Raw genomic sequence first — 21,876 nt, forward strand, 5'->3', positions numbered from 1 at the left:
TTTGTAACCCCATCTCTTCTGAGTATGGAGGCACCCCATAAGTTGGCATGAAGTGCATTACGGGCGAACTACAATGCTCCGAAGAGAAGGAGTGATATTTGACTTTTTGAGAGCAAATTTTGCTCGGGGGGCATGTCGCATTTAGGAAGCCCCTATGGTGCCAGAACAGCAAAAAAAAAAAACACATGTCATACCATTTTGGAAACTAGACCCCTTGAGGAGCGTAACAAGGAATAAAGTGAGCCTTAATACCCCACACGGGTTTCACGACTTTTGCATATGTAAAAAAATATATATATTTTTTTCACTAAGATGTGTGTTTCCCCCCAAATTTCAATTTTTGCAAGGGTTAATAGCAGAAAATACCCCCCAAAATTTGTAACCCCTTATCTTCTGAATATGGAGGTACCCCATAAGTGGACCTGAAGTGCACTACGGGCGAACTACAATGCTCAGAAGAGGAGGAGCACCATTGAGCTTTTGGAAAGAGAATTCGTTTGGAATGGTAGTCAGGGGCCATGTGCATTTACAAAGCCCCCCGTGGTGCCAGAACAGTGGACCCCCCCCCCCACATGTGACCCCATTTTGGAAACTACACCCCTCACAGAATTTAATAAGTGGTGCAGTGAGCATTTACACCCCACTGGCGTTTGACAGATCTTTGGGACAGTGGGCTGTGCAAATGGAAAATTACATTTTTTATTTTCACGGATCACTGTTCCAAAAATCTGTCAGACACCTGTGGGGCGTAAATGCTCACTGCGCCCCTTATTACATTACATGAGGGGTGTAGTTTCCAAAATGGGGTCACATATGGGGGGGTCCATTGTTCTGGTACCATGGGGGCTTTGTAAACACAAGTGGCCTTCAATTCCGGACAAATTTTATCTTCAAAATCCCAATGGCGCTCCCTCTCTTCTGAGCATTGTAGTGCACCCATAGAGCACTTTACATCCACATATGGGGTATGCTCTTACTCAGAAGAAATTGAGTTACAAATTTTGGGGGGCTTTTTTTTATTTTCCCTTGTGAAAATAAAAAATTTAGGGTGACACCAGCATTTTAGTGAAAAAAAAAATTTTTTTTCATTTTCCCATCCAACTTTAATGAAAATTTGTCAAACACCTGTGGGGTGTTCAGGCTCACTATACCCCTTGTTACGTTCCGTTAGGGGTGTCGTTTCCAAAATGGGGTCACATGTCTGTATTTATTGTTTTGCGCTTATGTCAGAACCGCTGTAAAATCAGCCACCCCTGTGCAAATCACCAATTTAGGCCTCAAATGTACATGGTGCGCTCTCACTCCTGAGCCTTGTTGTGCGTCCGCAGAGCATTTTACGCCCACATATGGGGTATCTCCGTACTCAGGAGAAATTGCGTTACAAATTTTGGGGGTCTTTTTTTCCTTTTACCTCCCGTGAAAATAAAAAGTAAAGGACAACGCCAGCATGTTAATGTAAAAAAAAATTTTTTTTTACACTAACAGGCTGGTGTAGACCCAACTTTTCTTTTTCATAAGGGGTAAAAGGAAAAAAAGCCCCCAAAATTAGTAACGCAATTTCTCCCGAGTACGGAAATATCCCATATGTGGCACTAAACTGTTTCCTTGAAATACGACAGGGCTCCGAAGTGAGAGAGCGCCATGCGCATTTGAGGACTAAATTAGGGATTGCACAGGGGTGGACATAGGGGTATTCTACGCCAGTGATTCCCAAACAGGGTGCCTCCAGCTGTTGCTAAACTCCCAGCATGCCTGGACAGTCAGTGGCTGTCCGGAAATGCTGGGAGTTGTTGTTTTGCAACAGCTGGAGGCTCTGTTTTGGAAACACTGCCGTACAATACATTTTTTATTTTTTATTAGGGGGACAGTGTAAGGGGGTGTATATGTTGTGTTTTACTCTTCATTATGTGTAAGTGTAGTGTAGTGTTTTTAGGGTACGTTCACACTGGCGGGTTTACAGTGAATTTACCGCTAGGAGTTTGCGCTGCGGTGAAAAATTTGCCACAGCCCAAACTTGAAGCAGAAAACTTACTGTAAACCCGCCAGTGTGAATGTACCCTGTACGTTCACATGGGGGGGCAAACCTCCAGCTGTTTCAAAACTACAACTCCCAGCATGTACTGACAGACCGTGCATGCTGGGAGTTGTACTTTTGCAACAGCTGGAGGCACACTGGTTGGAAAACCTTCAGTTAGGTTCTGTTACCTAACTCAGTATTTTCCAACCAGTGTGCCTCCAGCTGTTGCAAAACTTCAACTCCCAGCATGTACTGATCGCCGAAAGGCATGCTGGGAGATGTAGTTATGCAACAGCTGGAGGGATCGCAACTACAACTCCCAGCATGCCCAGAGAGCTGTTTAGGCTTGCTGGGAGTTGCAGTTTTGCAACATCTGTAGAGCTATAGTTTAGAGACCACTGCATAGTGGTCTCCAAACTGTGGACCTCCAGATGTTGCAAAACTACAACTCCCAGCATGTCCAGACAGCAAACTGCTGTCTGGGCATGCTGGGAGTTGTAGTTTTGCAAGATCTGGAGGTGCACAGTATAGAGATCACTTTGCAGTGGTCTCAAACTGTAGACCTCCAGCTGTTGCAAAACTGCAACTCCCAGCAAGCCTAAACAGCTCTCTGGGCATGCTGGGAGTTGTAGTTTTGCAACATCTGGAGGGTTACAGTTTAGAGACCACTATAGTGGTCTCAGACTGTAGCCCTCCAGATGTTGCTAAGTAACTCACCGGCTTCCGTTGGATCCAGGGAACTGTGTCGCGGTCCTCTTCTTCCGCCGATCGTCGCCCGCTGCCGCCGCTGATCGTCGCCCGCTGCCGTCGCCGATGGGTAAGTGGATCTTCGGCGCCGGTCCCTGTCGGTTTCCCCGTTCTGCCCCGCCTATTGTGGGAGGGCAGGACGGGGAAACCGAAAGTAAACCCCTCCGCCCCGGATCTGCTATTGGTGGTCGCGTCTAGACCACCAATAGCAGAGATAGAAGGGGTGGCAACTCTGCCACCTCACTCCTATCGCTACAGGGGGATCGTGGGTGTCTAGGACACCCGCGATCCCCCTTCTATTCCGGGTCACCGGGTCACCATAGACCCGTATGACCCGGAATCGGCGCAAATCGCAAGTGTGAATTCACTTGCGATTTGCGCCGATCGCCGACATGGGGGGGTCTAATGACCCCCCTGGGCATTTGCGCGGGGTGTCTGCTGATAGATATCAGCATTCACCCCGGCGCGATCCCCGCCCGGCGCGCGGCGGGGACCGAAATTCCCACGGGCGTACAGGTACGCCCTTGGTCCTTAAGTACCAGGGAGCAAAGGCGTACCTGTACGCCCTTGGTCCTTAAAGGGTTAAGCAGACTATGATTGTCTATTGTTGTGACTTAGATGAAGATCAGATCACATTTTATGACCAATTTGTGCAGAAATCCTTATAATTCCAAAGGGTTCACATACTTTTTCTTGCAACTGTATATATACACACATATTGGGCCGAATGGTTCTTATCTAGATGGGCCAAATACTTCTTATCTGCCAACACATTCTTTGTTCTATGTTTAGATCAGTATTTCCTAACCAGTGTGCCTTGAGCTGTTGCAAAGCTACAACTCCCAGCATGCCCGGACAGCCTTTGGCTGTCCGGGCATGCTAGAAGTTGTAGTTTTGCAACAGCAGGAGGCACACTGGTTGGGAAACACTGGTGTAAATAGATCTTTATGCTTTTAGTAAGTTTTATTTTATCCTCTCAAAGCTTATACTGTCATTGGCTTTCGAGATGACGCCCCAGTGACCATGAACTTCAGCTATACACATACTTGTCTACTCCAGTGGCATCGGCATGCAGAGCGTTGTGCCAATTCACAGGGAGGAATTCGACCCGTCCGATCTGTCCTTGTTCTAAGGATTTCTTAAAGTGTGCGTGCAGCAGATTCAAAGACACTAGACGGAAATCATTCACTGAAGAAAAGAAGAACGTTGTGGTCAGATACACAGACAACCCTTGATGCCTCCGGCACTCAGCGTACAGTAGGGTCTGCACTCACCACACTGCACAATGCTGCGAAACTGCAAGTCACAGGCAGGTCCGATACCGTGAACCATGAAGACCAAGTGGTCAATCTGGGTTGGCTCACCTAGAGCAAAAAGGGAACATGGATAAAAGACAGAGACACAGGTTACATATAGCAGAAGCTGCTGACTGTTGCTTGGTAGCCTGCTGGAAGACAAGGAGATAAAGCTGGTGAATTCATTGCCTGGATACTGAGCTGTTTATATGACTTAAAGGGGTACTCCGGTGAAAACCTTTTTTCTTTTAAATCAGCTGGTGCCAGAAAGTTAAACAGATTTGTAAATTACTTCTATTAAAAAAAATCTTAATCTTTCCAGTACTTATTAGCTGCTGAATACTACAGAGGAAATTATTTTCTTTTTGGAACACAGAGCTCTCTGCTGACATCATGACCACAGTGCTCTCTGCTGACATCTCTGACCATTTTAGGAACTGTCCAGAGCAGCATATGTTTGCTATGGGCATTTTCTCCTACTCTGGACAGTTCTTAAAATGGACAGAGGTGTCAGCAGAGAGCACTGTGCTCGTGATGTAAGCAGAGAGCTCTGTGTTCCAAAAAGAAAATAATTCCCTCTGTAGTACTCAGCAACTAATAAGTACTGGAAGAATTAAGATTTTTTAATAAAAGTAATTTACACATCTGTTTAACTTTCTCGCATCATTTAATAAAAAAAAAAAAAAGTTTTCCACCGGTGTTCCCCTTTAACCCCTTAAGGACGCAGGACGTAAATGTACGTCCTGGTGCGGTGGTACTTAACGCACCAGGACGTACATTTACATCCTATGCATAACCGCGGGCATCGGAGCGATGCCCGTGTCATGCGCGGCTGATCCCGGCTGCTAATCGCAGCCAGGGACCCGCCGGCAATGGCCGACGCCCGCGATCTCGCGGGCGTCCACCATTAACCCCTCAGGTGCCGGGATCAATACAGATCCCGGCATCTGCGGCAGTGTGCGATTCGAATGAATGATCGGATCGCCCGCAGCGCTGCTGCGGGGATCCGATCATTCATAACGCCGCACGGAGGTCCCCTCACCTTCCTCCGTCCGGCTCCCGGCGTCTCCTGCTCTGGTCTGTGATCGAGCAGACTAGAGCAGAATATCACCGAAAACACTGATCTGTTCTATGTCCTATACATAGAACAGATCAGTATTAGCAATCATGGTATTGCTATGAATAGTCCCCTATGGGGACTATTCAAGTGTAAAAAAAAATGTAAAAGTAAAAGTAAAAAAAAAGTGAAAAATCCCCTCCCCCAATAAAAAAGTAAAACGTCCGTTTTTTCCTATTTTACCCCCAAAAAGCGTAAAAAATTAATTTTATAGACATATTTGGTATCGCCGCGTGCGTAAATGTCCGAACTATTAAAATAAAATGTTAATGATCCCATACGGTGAACGGCGTGAACGAAAAAAAAAAAAGTCCAAAATTGCTACTTTTTTAATACATTTTATAAAAAAAAAATTATAAAAAATTTATTAAAAGTTTTTTTATATGCAAATGTGGTATCAAAAAAAAGTACAGATCATGGCGCAAAAAATGAGCCCCCATACCGCCATTTATACGGAAAAATAAAAAGTTAGAGGTCATCAAAATAAAGGGATTATAAACGCACTAATTTGGTTAAAAAGTTTGTGATTTTTTTTAAGCGCAACAATACTATAAAAGTATGTAATAATGGGTATCATTTTAATCGTATTGACCCTCAGAATAAAGAACACGTCATTTTTACCATAAATTGTACGGCGTGAAAACGAAACCTTCCAAAATTAGCAAAATTGCGTTTTTCGTTTTAATTTCCCCACAAAAATAGTGTTTTTTGGTTGCGCCATACATTTTATGATATAATGAGTGATGTCATTACAAAGGACAACTGGTCGCGCAAAAAACAAGCCCTCATACTAGTCTGTGGATGAAAATATAAAAGAGTTATGATTTTTAGAAGGCGAGGAGGAAAAAATGAAAACGTAAAAATTTAATTGTCCGAGTCCTTAAGGCCAAAATGGGCTGAGTCCTTAAGGGGTTAAAGGGGTATTCCAGTAATAAAAAAAACAGGCCTTTTTTCTTTCAAAGACAGCGCCCTCCAGTTAGGGTGTGGTTCTACAGCTCAGCTCCATTGAAGTGATTGGAGCCAAGTTGTAATACCGCACCCAAAGTGTAGACAAGGAGGGCGCTGTCTTTGAAAGAAAAAAGGCCTGTTTTTTTATTCCTGGAATACCCCTTTAAGCTGGGACTTCGGGGCTTCATTCACTAGTTTTACATCCAGATGCTGTGGCGCATCCAAAAAGCTGGACAATGTGGCTGCCAGGTGTCAGCACCCCCGTGGATCAGCTACTGATGGTCGCCAGCCCATAATTTGTATGTGAACTCTCACCTTGAGGTATTTCCACGGAGATATTTTCTACTCCTCTCTTTACAGTTCGAGGCCGACCCTGCTCGCTCGGTGTGGCCCCCCATTCATCTGTTATTCCTGATGGCTGGTAGTGAACCATTAGCTGGGAAAACGACAAAAGGGACTGTGAGAACACAAGGAGTTTCCTCTTTTTACATGGGTGATGGCACCATAATGCTTCAAACTATATTCTAACAGTATAAAGTCTGGAAATCTATCTATAATGATCTATGGCAGTGTTTCCCAACCAGGGTGCCTCCAGCTGTTGCAAAACTACAACTCCCAGCATGCCCGGACAGCCGAAGGCTGTCCGGGCATGCTGGGAGTTGTAGTTTTGCAACAGCTGGAGGCACCCTGGTTGGGAAACACTGCCATAAATAAAGGGGGAAAAAAATGAAATAAAAAATCTCCAGCGTAGCTTAGGTGTTAATGGTAACTGCATACACACATTTACAGCACTGAGTGGTTCGGACAGCATACAAATTCTCTTCTCCATTCACCTTGGGATTATGTAAGATAATAAGGTCTCTAGTCGGGGATTCCAGTCTCTTCTTCCACTCATTTTGTGTAACCGCCTGCATGTAGGTATCCTGGGGGGGGGGGGGGGGGGGGGAAGAAAGGAAAGAAAAGAGTTTGAATATAAAACACAAAAATACGTTTTCTAGCCTCATGAATAATTTGCCCAGAATTAAGGGATGGTAGTAAAAATAGAAGAAAAAAAAATACTCACCCTCCACTTGCTCCTGGTCCAGTGCAGCCACTGCAGAAGGCAACTGGTGACGTCACCGTGCCCCAGACTCTGCAGCCAATTATATGCGAGAGGAAGTGCGCATTACACCTGAGGCCAGTGACTGGCTGCAGTGCCCTGTGCACAGTGCAGGGTGGCCTCATAGAGGAACTTCCATTAAGGAATAAAAAGTGGTGGCAGCATTGGACTGGACTTGGAGTGAATGGAGGGTGAGTATAACACTTTATTTTATATACTTCTATTAAAAGAGGTAGGAATAGAAAAACTAAGCCAATTTCTTCCAAAAACAGCACCACACCTGTCCTTCGTAACGACCTTTACGTCTTTACATAGTTGAATGTGCTGACAACAAAATCACACAAAAATTATCAATGGAAATCAAATTTATCAACCCATGGAGGTCTGGATATGGAGTCACACTCAAAATCACAGTGGAAAACCCCACTACAGGCTGATCCAACTTTGATGTAATGTCCTTAATACAAGTCACAATGAGGCTCAGTAGTGTGTGTGGCCTCCATGTGCCCGTATGACCTCCCTACAATGCCTGGGCATGCTCCTGATGAGGTGGCGGATGGTCTCCTGAGGGATGTCCTCCCAGACCTGGACTAAAGCATCCGCCAACTCCTGGACAGTCTGTGGTGCAACGTGGCGTTGCTGGATGGAGCGAGACATGATGTCCCAGATGTGCTCAATCGGATTCAGGTCTGGGGAACGGGTGGGCCAGTCCATAGCATCAATGCCTTCCTGTAGCAGGAACTGCTGACACACTCCAGCCACATGAGGTCTAGCATTGTCTTGTATTAGGATGAACCCAGGGCCAACCGCACCAGCATATGGTCTCACAAGCGGTCTGAGGATCTCATCTCGGTACCTAATGGCATCAGGCTACCTCTGGCAAGCACATGGAGGGCTGTGCGGCCCCCCAAAGAAATGCCACCCCACACCATTACTGACCCACTGCCAAACCGGTCATGCTGGAGAATGTTGGAGGCAGCAGAACGTTCTCCATGGCGTCTCCAGACTCTGTCACGTCTCTCACATATGCTCAGTGTGAACCTGCTTTCATCTGTGAAGAGCACAGGGTGCCAGTGGTGAATTTGCCAATCTTGGTGTTCTCTGGCAAATGACAAACGTCCTGCACAGTGTTTGGCTGTAAGCCCAACCCCCACCTGTGGATGTTGGGCCCTCGTACCACCCTCATGGAGTCTGTTTCTGACCGTTTGAGTGGACACATGCACATTTGTGGCCTGCTGGAGGTCATTTTGCAGGGCTCTGGCAGTGCTCCTCCATGCAACATTGGCTGTCCGGGCATGCTGGAAATTATAGTTTTGCAACAGCTGGAGGCACAATAGTTGGGAAACACTGCTTTAAGAAATATCAGGTTATGGTGGGAAACTTAATGATTACTAATAATTATAGGAAATGACCTCTAATATTTCACTGAAGTTCTCCGGATAGGGAACATATCTACTGTCCTTGTCCCCTTTGTAGAACCAGGTGCATCTCTGGACTATGGAGTCCTCCTCATCCCAGTAGACAGACAGGCGCCTGCGACTTCCCAGATAAACGTCATACCGCCCGCCACAAACGGGTACAACAATGCTGTTTGGATTGGTACCTGAAAAATGAGAGAACAAAACAAAAACATTTTTATAAAACTACGGATGATCTAAATTATGACAGCAAAGAGCGTCAAGCCGACAGGTTCTGAAGATGGCTACTCAGAGATGACAGGATGCCCCAAAAAGTCTGACAAAGCTGCTTTATATTGTTGGCAAATTTCTGCTTTGTATCTTTTATAGAGTACCTGTCACCAAACTAAACTTTTAATATATTGTTCCTTATGTAATTATAAGACACTTTGCTATTTACTTGCTGTTAAAATTCTCAACCTTTGTATGTTTTTAATGTGATTAAAAAAACGGCCACTAGGTGGCTCTGTTCTGTTCCCTGCCACAAGTCAATCAGTTAGTTTGGTCTCCTCCCGGCCTGGCAGGAGACCAAACTCAGGAAGTGTGTGTGGGGCATGGTGAGGCACAGCTCTCGCAGGCTCCATTGACATCGCGCCTGCTGGGGAACACCCACTTTCTCCTGCCGGGAGCTCAGACAATGTTAGCAAGGGAAAGGTATGAGACACAGCTTTTTATAGCTTGGACATTTTTTTTAAAGGGGAGGAGGGGTGTTAGGAAGAGTCAGGGAATATAATCTGAGTTAGTTTAGAAAATATGTAAGGTACTCTTTAAAGGGGTATTCCGGTGCTGAAGATCTTATCTCCTATCCACAGGATGTGCGATAAGTGTCTGATCGTGGGGGTCCGACCGCTGGGACCCTCTGTGATCTCCTGCCTGGGACCCCAACTCTCCTCATTCACAGAACGATCTCCTCTCTGCGCACGGATTACTGTCGACCACAGTGGACAGCCGACATGCCCCTTCATGTATCTCTTTGGGAGAGTCGGAGATACACGAACGCTGTATCTCCGGCTCTCCCATAGAGAAACATGAGGCTTCATGCTGTGGTCGACTGTAATCCAGAGGTCGCTACGTGCATGGAATGAGCTGGGGTGCCGGTCAGGAGAACGCTGGGACTCCCCGTGTTCAGACACTTATCCCCTATCCCGTGAGTAGGGGATAAGATGTTTGGCATCGGGGTACCTCGAAATGTAAAAATGTATGTTCTCTGACGTTCCTGCTTGTGGAGCTGCACGTTCTGAGCTCAGCAGGCCTTCCCTGTACAGCTGCACTTTCTCCCCAACCTCCTCCTCAAACTGGGATTTCTGGGATCAGACCACACACTGGGCACATATAGTAATGCTGAGCAGTGGATAAATGCTGAGCAGTGGATAAGTCCATTTATTCTAGGGTAAAACAATATTACGATAAAATCCATCCCACCTCATCCAACATCTCACCAATCTGGCCGCACCTGCCACCAAACATCACCTGTCTATGTGCAGATTAACTTCTAGAAGATTAAAGGCTTGAATCCTGCTTTAACTTTAGTCTTAATAGGATTCGTTGTTAAATACATAAATCCGATTACTTCTATGTTGCTACGAAAACACTGCTGCATACCTAATCTGAATATATCCCGAATATATCTACAAGCAAAGATAACTATAACCAAAACAATGACTTTCCATTAGCCAAAACCTTCCCATCCTTTTTCATGTCATGTTGTCAGATTTTCAAAGGTCACAACAAACGGTTTTATTACCTAAAATATAATAAATATCAGATTTTTTTTCCATAGTTTTTTTGTTAATAGGTAAAATAAATAAGATTTATAATTAACTCCCTGTAAAAAAAAAAGATTTTTATGTGACTTTCATGGCCTTATAAATCTGTCCACTAGGGGGTCTCCCTTCTGGTCCAGACTGCATTCTGTCTGCTCAAAAACACAGACTTTGGTCTCCTGGCAGGAGACCAACCTCAGGAAGTGCGGTCTGGCCATAGGCAGTGAATTGTATGAGACAGGGAGAGTGAGTGCTATTCACTGCCTATGGCCAGACCGCGCTTCCTGAATTTGGTCTCCTGCCAGTCCAGCAGGAGACCAAAGTCTGTGCTTTTGAGCAGACGGAATGGGGTCTGGACCAGAAGGGAGACCCCTAGTGGCCAGATTTATAAGGCCATGAAGGTGAAATAAAAAATAAATTTTTTAACTGGGAATAAATTATAAATCTTATTTAATTTACCTGCTGTACCATGTGCAAAAAAATAATAATTTTAATGACAGTGCCCATTTAAACAACAACCAAACAAAAAAACTATACTTACCTCTCATCCCATCCCTATAGCCTCTGGTATCTCTGCTCTGGGTCTTTGCTGTGCTTCACTTCCTAGTGCTGGGGTCCAATATGTCAAGGTGTCATTTAGCCAATCACTGGCTGAGGCGGGACACCGCTATAGCCTGTGATTGGCTGAGCGGCAATGTGATCAAGTGAGCCATGACACCAGGCAGTGAAGTTCACCGGAGACCAGGTGCTGGAGTGGGTGCGAGACATTGATGCTCAGCCAATCACTGTCCGGAGTGGTGTCCCAACACAACCAGTGATGAGCTGGGGGTCACTCCAGGTATCAGGTGTCAATATCACGAAGTGGAGCGCGGCGGAGACCAGAAGCAGTGATACAGGAGGCTACAAGGGACCGAGTGACAGGTAAGTATTGTATTATTGACAGCCTGGGCATGTTTTGTTTTTTTAAAACCCTTTTTGCTGCACAACCCCTTTAAGGCTGTGTTCACAGGTTGCAGTTTCCTTACAGTACTGTAGCATTTTACTGATTACACAGTACAGCGACAGTCCTGCAGCAAAACTGCAACATGTGAAGCCTGAATTCTACTCATATTGGTGATGTCATCGGTCATGGAGGAGGTCTTCCCTTCTAGTCAGTTCACATACTTACCAGAGCAGAACGCTGCCTCTAGCATGTCAGAGTCCTCTTTGCTGAAGGGGTTCCAGGAGCTTCTGCCCTCCTCTGCCCTGGCATAGAACCAGTGAGGGACCACAGCCTCATAGGACATTGTAGCCTCCATTGTCTGAGTGGACATTGGGTAGAGGACAGGTGGAGAGGTCTCCAGTTTATCATCGGATGCCATGTACTATAGTAATAAAGTAAAGAAATTGGTCAGCTGAGGCCACGACACACAGTTACATACAAGAGAGTGAGCCGTGCTTTCCCTGACTAACACAGTTCAGAAGACTTTGTCCCCTCCTTACGAGGATCTAGATAAGATCAGCTGGGAGACCTCTATGGAGGAGGAGCTTGGCGATGAGAGAGTTTGGGTCATGACTAATATATTGACAATGGGAGTTTTGGAGTAACTTAAAATGTGTACAGAAGCCTATAAAACCAGAATGACAAGTTATGGACAATCCCTACTTGCTAGAAGCGTCAATAAGCTGATCACAAACTGATTACCTGCTGGGATTTCCAGTGATCAGGTGTAATCTGTAAGGAAACCAGACCACAAGGGTTCATATACCCTGCAGCGCCATCACAGGGGAAACTAAGCATGACAGTGTCCATTCATTTCAATGGGCTGTTTAATGGAGGGCAGATGACTGAAAAGAAGCACTCTAGGTTTCTTTGCCCATGTCATGTACACTCACCATCACCGCCATCTGCTTTATTTCAGACAGCTGCATTCATGCACTACATCACTGTAACTGGGTCATGTGATCACCAGTCTGACCCACACAAAAAAAAATCAGTGTTAAAGGGGTATTCCAGCTTTATAGCTTTATCCATCTTATGCCCTATCCAAAGGATAGGGAATAAGATGTATGATCGCAGGGGTCCCGCCACAGAGGACCCCCGCAATCTCGGTGCAGCCCCGAGACGGGGCACTGCCTCCGAGACGGGGATGTGACGTCACAGCCATGTCACGCCCCCTCCCATAGACATGAATGGAGGGGGCGTGGCGTGACATCATAAAACACCTTAGCTGTGCTTATAGGTCAGATTGCTTTCTCATGGCAATATTTCTCTAAGATAATGTATTTTTAATAAGAAAACACATCAAAACTGTACATAGTGTTAAATGACCCCGACCCACTTATGAGTCTAATCAGTACCATTGTGTAAACTCCAGCACTATCAGCTTAGTTAGATGACCAGGTGCAGTGATGAGACTCCACACCCTCTGCAAAGCCAGAGGATTCATAGGAAATTTAGGCAGCATTAGGAAATCAATACAGTGATGGGACTGCATCATGTATGGCTGAAAACCCACGCCTGCCACATCAGCTAGAACAGGGAAGCACAAAGCATACACAAGAACCTCTACATTATTTTATAATAATAGCCTATGCTGCACTATATAAAGCAAAAAAAAAAATATATATATATATATATATATATATGATGGAGTGCTTCTTTAACTCAGAATTCACTAATACAGTATAAGAGAATGTACAGACATATATACGTGTAAATATCCAGGCAGTTATGTCTCAGCTCCTAGGGAATGAATTTTGGTTGATTGTATATTACGAAATTTTAAATATACACAAAAATGCTGTGGTCTTTTTTCCAGCAGAAGAGTTTTTTTTTTATTTTTTTTTTACAACAAACTTTTACTCACCTATTGCAGGGGCGCCTCCAGTGTCCCACTTCAGTCCCCGACTGTGCTCCTCTTAAAGGGGTACTCCTGTTAAATCAACTGGTGCCAGAAAGTGAAACAGATTTGTAAATTACTTCTATAAAAAAAAATCTTAATCCTTCCTGTACTTATTAGCTGCTGAATACTACAGTGGAAATTATTTTCCATTTGAAACACAGAGTTCTCTGCTGACATCATGAGCACAGTGCTCTCTGCGGACATCTCTGTCCATTTTAGGAACTGTCCAGGGTAAAAGGAAATCCCCATAGCAAACATATGCTGTTCTGGACAGTTCACAAAATGGACAGAGATGTCAGCAGAGAGCACTGTGATCGTGATGTCAGCAGAGAGCTCTGTGTTCCAAAAAGAAACGAATTTCTGCTGTAGTATTCAGCAGCTAATAAGTACAGGAAGGATTAAGATATTTTAATAGAAGTAATTTACAAATCGGTTTAACTTTCTGGCTCCAGTTGATTTAAAAAAAAAAAAAGTTTTTCACCGGAGTACCCCTTTAATGCCAGAATTCATGATGTCGGGGCCCAGTGTGTCACACTGCCCCTCAGCCAATCACTGGCTGCAGAGATGCCCCGCCTTTGCCAGTGATTAACTGAGGGGCAGGATTGCTGCCGGGGAATGGAGCAGACACCAGAGGCACCGTTGTAGCTCAGGAGGTGAGTAAGTATATGCCAAGTTGTAAAATTAAAAAATTTAAAAACCTACAGCTGGATAACCCCTCTAAATGTGGTCAGAAAGTGTTTTTACATGTCTAATATATATTTTTTATTAATATAGTTTGCTTAAACCTGATTACAGGGCCAATGCGCCAATTAGTATATTTGGTGAAAAAAAAGTCTGATAAAATCTAAATACAGTGGTCCCTCAACATATGCTATTAATTGGTTCAAGGAGAACCATCATATGTTGAAACCATCATATGTCGAGTACATATGTCTATGTAAAAATGGTAATTGGTTCTGGGGCCTTGGAACCATTGTATGTTGAATACATATCTCTATGGGAAACTGCCAATTGGTTCTGGGATGACCATTGTATGTGGAGTGTATGGGGAGTGTTTAACAAACCAGGGTGCCTCCAGCTGTTGCACAACTACAACTCCCAGCATGCATGTACAGCCATTGACTGTCTGGGCATGCTGGGAGTTATAGTTTTGCAACAGCTGGAGGCACACTGATAGGGAAACATTGATGTATGGGGTGTATTGTGTGTATATGTGATGTGTGACATCGGATACAGTACTGTACAGTTCTTTAAATACCTTCAGGGGGGACAGAATGTCCTCCATTACCATCCTGCCGACTACAGCTCTATAGGAAAGGAAGGGGAGGGCAGCCAGTAGCTCATTGGATGCCTGCAGCAAGATGCTGCAGGCTATTGGCTATGGCTGCACTGGGGGGGGGCGGGGCTTACACAGAGCTCACAGTGGAAGCCTGTATGAGTTAGCAGGACAGCATGTGAGTAACAGGGGGCAGAACGGGGCACACGGGGACATTAAACAACTATCTGTCAGTTGCTGAAGTTGTCAGCGCTGTCAGATAGCTGTTTGTACGATGGCCCCGACACACAGCAGCATCATATGTCGAGGCAGCCTTCAACATACGATGGGCTCTGAGAGGCCATCATATGTTGAAATGATCATATGTCGGGGCCATCATAAGTCGGGGGTCACTGTATAGAAAAAAAAAAAAAACTACAGCAATGGTAAACCTGGACCACTGTGTTATACCTAGTGCAGGGTCTGAGGAGGCGGAGCATAACACAGATTTAAAAAATATGAAAGAGAGAATCCCTGTGTCAGGCTTAATCTACCCTGACCCCCTTAGGCCTTATGCATTAGACATAACACGGTATCAGTGTTGCCTGAAGTGCTTCTCAAATTAAAAACATTTAGTCTTGGTTGTCTTGGCTAAAAATGCTGACGGTCAAGACAATACAAATTTTCCAAAAATTTTTTCAGAAAATAATTTTTTTTTCAGAAAATATTATGGTGGCCAAGCATACTAGACTTAGGTCAGTGAAAACACATAGATTTCAGCAGGACCTGCCACACCAATTTCTGCAGGACCTGCTGACCATCTATTGTGTCTGAGATGTTAAGTCAACACTCATTCATGTATATGTCTATGGAAAAAAACATATTTGGGAAGGTTTCATTTTAACATGACTAAGAAGAGTCTTTGGCAGATGCTTACTTACGGTCTATAGCAGTGTTTCCCAACCAGGGTGCCTCCAGCTGTTGCAAAACTACAACTTCCAGCATGCACGGACAGCCGAAGGCTGTCCGGGCATGCTGGGAGTTGTAGTTTTGCAACAGCTGGAGGCACCCTGGTTGGGAAACACTGCCATAGATCATTATAGATAGATTTGCCATCACCCATGAGAAGTAAAAAGAGGAAACTCCTTGTGATCTCACAGTCCCTTTTGTCGTTTTCCCAGCTAATGGTTCACTTGTAGTTAAAGGGGTACTCCCGTGGAAAACTTTTTTTTTTTTAATCAACTGGTGCCAAAAAGTTAAACAGATTTGTAAATTACTTCTATTAAAAAATCTTAATCCTTCCAGTACTTTTTAATGGCTGTATACTACAGAGGAAATGTTTTTCTTTTTGGATTTCTCTGATGTCAAGACCACAGTGCTCTCTGCTGACCTCTGCTGTCCATTTTAAGAACTGTTCAAAGCAGCATATGTTTGCTATGGGGATTTTCTCCTGCTCTGGACAGTTCCAAAACTGGACAGCAGAGGTCAGCAGAGAGCACTGTGGTCGTGACATCAGAGAAATCCAAAAAGATAAGCATTTCTTCTGTAGTATATAGCCCCTAAAAAGTACTGGAAGGATTAAGATTTTTTTAATAGAAGTCATTTACAAATCTGTTTAACTTTCTGGCACCAGTTGATTAAAAAAAAAAATAAGTTTTTCACGGGAGTACCCCTTTAATGGTTTGTAGTTTTGGAACAGCTGGAGGCACCCTGGTTGGGAAACACTGGTCTATAGGGAGATTGGTGGAAAAAGCTGTCACTTAAATATTGCCTAATAGCTTTTAAAAGTTATGGCCAGCTTTAGAGAGTAACAAATGCAATTTTTAGGGTACGTTCACGTACGTATTTTGCTGCAGATTTTCTGCGGTAAGTCAATGATAAAATCTGTAGCAGAAAACCTGAAGCAGAAAATCTGCAGCAAAATACACGCATATGGACGTGTATATAAATGAAAAGTCCACTATCTGCCTACGTGTGCTTAAAAAAAAAAAAAAAAAATATGTCGGCATACTTACCTTCCCCAGTCCACCCGATGTTGTAGCGGTCCGATCTTCCGGTTGCCACTTCTGTGATGTTCTTCCTTCTTCTGATAATGTCTCACTCCTCCTGTGATTGGCTAAGGGGCATATATTCGGAAGGAAGAAGAACAGCACAGGAGCAGAGGATCTGACAGCTGCAGCACCGGGCAGAGCGGAGGATGTGAGTATGCGGACATTTGGTTTAATGTGCAGAGAGGCAGATAGTGAACTACTAGGTTATCCTGGCTGTCAGCTTTTTCTCCGTAATAGGCTGTAATAGTTTGTAAATAAAATAGTGACCATTTTTTTTTTCTATAGGAAGAAATGTCCAGCACAGGATGAGGTCAAACAGGAACTTTATTGACGCGTTTCGGGTCAAGCTGGACCCTTAATCATTACCATGATTAAGGGTCCAGCTTGACCCGAAACGCGTTGGTGTTTCTATGTGTTCCATGTGATCGCCAATAAAGTTCCTGTTTGACCTCATCCAGCGCTGGACATTTCTTCCTTTAGTTCTGTCTATTGGACCGGTGGCACAGCCGGTTAGTCCGGAAGCGGATGGGAAAGTCAGGCTGAGGTGAGCCGCCAACTTTTGTTGTTATTGGATTTTTTTTTTCTATGGTGTGTGAACATGGCTTTACCAACAGAAATGATCTGGCTGTAGGGATAATCAAGAGATCTGAATTCTGGTGGCACTGCTATGTAGTGCAGCCCATTACGTGTGCAAGATCACTAGACAATAACGCGATATGTACCCTGCAGGTGCCCTATTTTATACATCTGGTTAGTTTACGATCTTATCTTAACATAGACGCCTTATTATAATATTTCCAGTCTTAGTTATACACAAGTTAGGGTAAGGTCACAAGCATGACTAATATCAGCACGTACAATTATTTAGTAATTGTGTACTAGAGGACTGCAATGTGATCTCGCAGGACCCGATATAAAACATACGGGCGAAGGTGTTTTTTAGTCTTGAGCGGGCGGTCACAGACCTCTGAAATGGCACAAGGGGGGCATGAAATGTCATAAGCAGATGATGAAATGTCATGAGGGGTCATGAAATGGTACAAGAGGGTGATAAAATGCCATGGAGGGTAATGAGATGTGACAAAATGTTGCAGGAGTGGCATCTTGGGGGAGCGGGCGGTATTGGTCAGAAATCCAGCGGCAGTGGGAATAAGAATACAGTCCTGCAAACCGCGCCTTAAAGGGGTACTCGGCTGCTCAGCATTTGGAACAAACTGTTCCAAACGCTGGAGCCGGGAGCTCGTGACGTCATAGCCCCGCCCTCTCTTGACGTCACACCCCGCCCCCTCAATGCAAGTCTATAGGAGGGGGCGTGGCGGTTGCCACGCCCCCTCCCATAGACTTGCATTGAGGGGGCGGGGCTATGACGTCACAAGCTCCCGGCGCCGGCTCCAGAGTTCAGAACAGTTTGTTCCAAACGCTGAGCAGCGGAGTACCCCTTTAAGTATATTACACTTGGTACAATAGTAAAGCTAAACTGACAGCAGGTTCACCTACACTTGACCCAATATACGGTACAGGTATAACTTACCTGGATCTGCGGTCCGGTTCCTGAGATAGACCTGTTATTAGCAGACATTGCTAATCTGTTAATCGCTGGCTTTGCGTAAATGGAGGTCGGACCAGGCAAGGAGGCAGGAAAGCTGGGTATGCCAGGTCCCCGCCTCCATTGCGCAAGCCGGCAAGTAAAATATTAACAAATATATATTAAAATATTAACAGGTCTATCTCCAGAAACGGAGCTCTGAAAGTTATCATTTTAATCCGGTTCACCAGCACTATAACCCCCGTGTATTGGGTTTACTGTGAGTAAACTGGCTGTCAGTTTTCCTTTTTAGGGGATGATGCAAGACTAGAAAAAAATCAACAACATATTTTTAGTTTCTTTTTTTTCCCATAAACAGCGCCACTTTTGTCCTCAGTTTGTGTGTGGTACTGCAGCTTAGTACCATTGTAGCGAATAGAGCCAAGTTGTAATGCCACACACAACCTAGGGACAAGTGTGGTGCTGTTATGCTTCCTTTCAACCCCTTTAAAATGTAATTTTTTTAAAATGTAACAGTAATTGTAGCAGCATTTATAATCATTGGTCTGTGTGCGTAACGCATGTCAGACACTCTTTGTAGCTGCTCTCAGAATCTTATCTCAGAATTAACTTAAAGGGGTACTCCGCTGCCCAGCGTTTGGAACAAATTGTTCCGAATGCTGTAGTTGGGGGCCCCGCCCCCTCATGATGTCATGCCCCCTCAATGCAAGTCTATGGGAGGGGGCGTGACGGCTGTCACGCCCCCTCCCATAGACTTGCATTGAGGGGGCGGGGCGTGACATCATGGGGGTGGGGCCATGACGTCAAGAGCTCCCGATGCCGGCTCCAGCGTTCGGAACAATTTGTTCCAAACTCTGAGCAGCGGAGTACCCCTTTAAAAGGTATTTTAAAATAGGTTCCCTAAGCCTTTCATATAACCACAGAGAAACATAAAAAAACATGGAAAGATTTTGACATTTATGCTTATTTTTTGGACATCAAAAGCCCAAGAAAATATCAAAAGTTGCCATAAACTAACGTATACCTAATTATAACTGTACTCAAACTGGTTGTTTCTCTATAGGAGTGAGGAACAGACCATACTCAGGCATCTTCAGCACTCCCATAGAAATTAATGGAGCGTGTTCTGTCAGGAGTTTAGGAGACCACAGGGGGTCCCATCGGTTGAACCCCCCACAATCAGACACCTATGCCCTATCCTGTGTATAGGGGATAAGTTGTTTTCCGCTAGATCACCCCTTTAACTCATAGACAAAGGTAAGATGGTCCAATGGTAAAATATTGTACGATCTTACTGGCAAGCTGGTGAATGGTCCTTATACCTTCAAAAGGGGTTATCTTGTGAATACAACTTGTTTATAGCCCTATTAAGGCCCGTAGACATAGTGGAGGTTCTTATAAGGCAGAACAGACGACCACTGGCAAAATCATCTGTTAAAAGGTGATGAAAGGAGCAGAACCCAGACCAATGGTGGGATTGACCCAGAGGCCGTGTTCTGAAAGGGATTGCCTCAGGTAAGCAAACCCTTTAAGGACTGTCAGAAGCAGAGTATGGAATAGGAAAGAAAGAAAAAGCAAAAATACAAAGCTAAAAATTTCATAGAAAATAAAAAAGGAAAAAATAGTAATAACAACCCACACAAGTACGGCCTTTGTGTAAGGAACGACTTATAGTTGATGTGTGAACATGGACTCCCATCTCAGAAGCTGAATTCTGAAGGTCTCTCAGAGTCGTCAATGGCTGCTGTACAATATCCTCAACTAACTTTCTGCGTACTTGGTTGCACAGTTTAGGAGGGCGACCTGATCTGGGAAGAGTCTCGGTAGTCTGGTGGGTCTTCCATTTTATAACGATACTGCGCACTGTGCTGACGTGGAGAGTCAGTGCCTTTGAAATTTTTTTATACCCTTCTCCAGCTTTGTGGAGCGCTACAACTCTTTGCCGCACGTCTTGAGAAAGATGCTTGGTCTTCATGTTGCTTTGGCGGATCACCACGGGGGAGCTCATCTACAAGTTAAAGAAACTTGAATTACTCAACGATGGGGACTAATCTAATGATCAAAAGCAAGCTTTTTACACAAAACCATCTCACCTGATCCTTCAGAGGCACAGGGGTCGATTTCGAGAAAAAAAAAAAAAAAGAAAAGAGAGAGAGAGAATGGTTTCTCTTTCATAGTTTGAGATACTGGAGCCAGAATGTAATGACTGCCCCAATATAATGGCTTAATATGACCCCCCTGCCTGGGAAGAATGCTATAAAATCAATGTTATGAAGGTTGGTCGTTCCAGTCTGCCATTGTCCATGTACAGTGTCAACATAGCTGGCACTTCAATCCATTCGTATTGAATGAGGGCACAGCCTTATGTCCATTAGGCAAGAATTTCAGCCATGTCAGTACCCTGAAAAACCCATAGTAAACTGCATAAAAACCACTGCTGGACATGTTACTAACACAGAGCTGAATGATGGAAAGCCAAAATCTACTGAATATGGGCAGGTGTTTCTCAACAGGTGGGACCTTGGTTCAGCCATGGACTCCATCAATGCACTGGGAGTCTTTACTTTTCTACGAGGATCACGTGTTTGGAAATTGTGCACTGACAAGCACCGATATGATCGATATTGGCCTTATACCTCACTTCTCTGAACTAGTCATCATAGGGATTGGGAATCTATCTGCTAAATATGTTACCCTATCATCTTATTTTCTAATACCAAAGCGACAAAGGTTTGTGAAAATGTAAAAATGGAGATAGTAATGGACATCATAGACATATAAGGTGTCACAGACCATCTACAACAAACAGGGTTGGATGGAAGTTCTACTGGTCATACACCTAGTCATATTGTGAGGCTGTCGAGCTTTCGTGGAAAAACATGTGACCACAAAAACATATATCATCCAGTCTATGCTAAATGAAGACTCTTCAACTCTGTGCTGAAAATCCCTAATGAGAACTTAGCTTTACAGGAAACCAAGATCCTAAAAGAGTCCCCCCTGAATAGAATAGGCCTCCAATCACGACCCAGACTTAAGTAAGGATGTAGTTCAGAGCAAGAGAAGGGTATGAGAAAATTCCAAAGTTTTTGTCCGCCACCAAAGAATAGTGTGGGTAAACAGTAAAACCATAATCGTACACGATCATAACGGGAAACTTTTGGACCAACTAATTCTTCTTCAGCATTGGATCTTTCTTGTTTCTCACTTTTTTATTGGATTGTGTTATGGGCACTGCATCCTTAAAGTGCTTGTCTGGTTTAGAAATACCCTACTGAGGAATGGTTAGTAGAGCAGAGTGGCCCATTCAGGATCCTCATTGCTTAGCAAGTGTGCCAACAAGGAGTCACTTTTGATCTGGAGAACATGACACGTTAGGCACTGTGTAATTGTTCAATTTACCTGGGGGGCACTGCAAAAAACACAATCATTGGTACTTCTACAAAGTACCACTTATTGCTGAAGAATCCAGCAGAGGGACACCCTGTCCTGGATCAGCTATTCATCAGGAAATTCTGCTGCATATCATACTAGTCAGCCTTAAAGGGGTACTCCGCCCCTAGACCTCTTATTCCCTATCCAAAGGGCCTTATTGACTTTGAAAGGGGTCTGTTGGACTTTAGTCTGGTGTTGTTTTTCAGGAGTTAAAGTGGTACTGCACTGACCCCTTCCCATAGACTTGCATTGAGGGTGCGG

The 21,876-nt window shown here is 44.4% G+C and overlaps 1 protein-coding gene across 8 annotated transcripts in view; it reads right to left on the reverse strand.

The window, feature by feature from the left end:
- Window positions 1–21,876, reverse strand: part of DDHD2 (DDHD domain containing 2) — a 72,248-nt gene that overhangs the window by 37,795 nt on the left and 12,577 nt on the right. For 6 of the 8 annotated variants that reach the window (XM_056570924.1, XM_056570927.1, XM_056570925.1 and 3 more), the window contains 7 exons: window positions 19,820–20,188; window positions 11,612–11,807; window positions 8,636–8,826; window positions 6,958–7,047; window positions 6,440–6,560; window positions 4,039–4,128; window positions 3,811–3,952 (listed from right to left, as the gene is read on the reverse strand). In XM_056570924.1, coding sequence (XP_056426899.1) covers window positions 3,811–3,952; window positions 4,039–4,128; window positions 6,440–6,560; window positions 6,958–7,047; window positions 8,636–8,826; window positions 11,612–11,807; window positions 19,820–20,188 — 1,199 coding nt within the window. The remainder of the gene's footprint in view (window positions 1–3,810; window positions 3,953–4,038; window positions 4,129–6,439; window positions 6,561–6,957; window positions 7,048–8,635; window positions 8,827–11,611; window positions 11,808–19,819; window positions 20,189–21,876) is intronic. The other 2 variants (XM_056570929.1, XM_056570930.1) reach the window with 1 other exon arrangement.

This window comes from Hyla sarda, chromosome 4, assembly GCF_029499605.1.
Source record: "Hyla sarda isolate aHylSar1 chromosome 4, aHylSar1.hap1, whole genome shotgun sequence".
In the NCBI taxonomy this organism is placed as follows: domain Eukaryota; kingdom Metazoa; phylum Chordata; class Amphibia; order Anura; family Hylidae; genus Hyla; species Hyla sarda.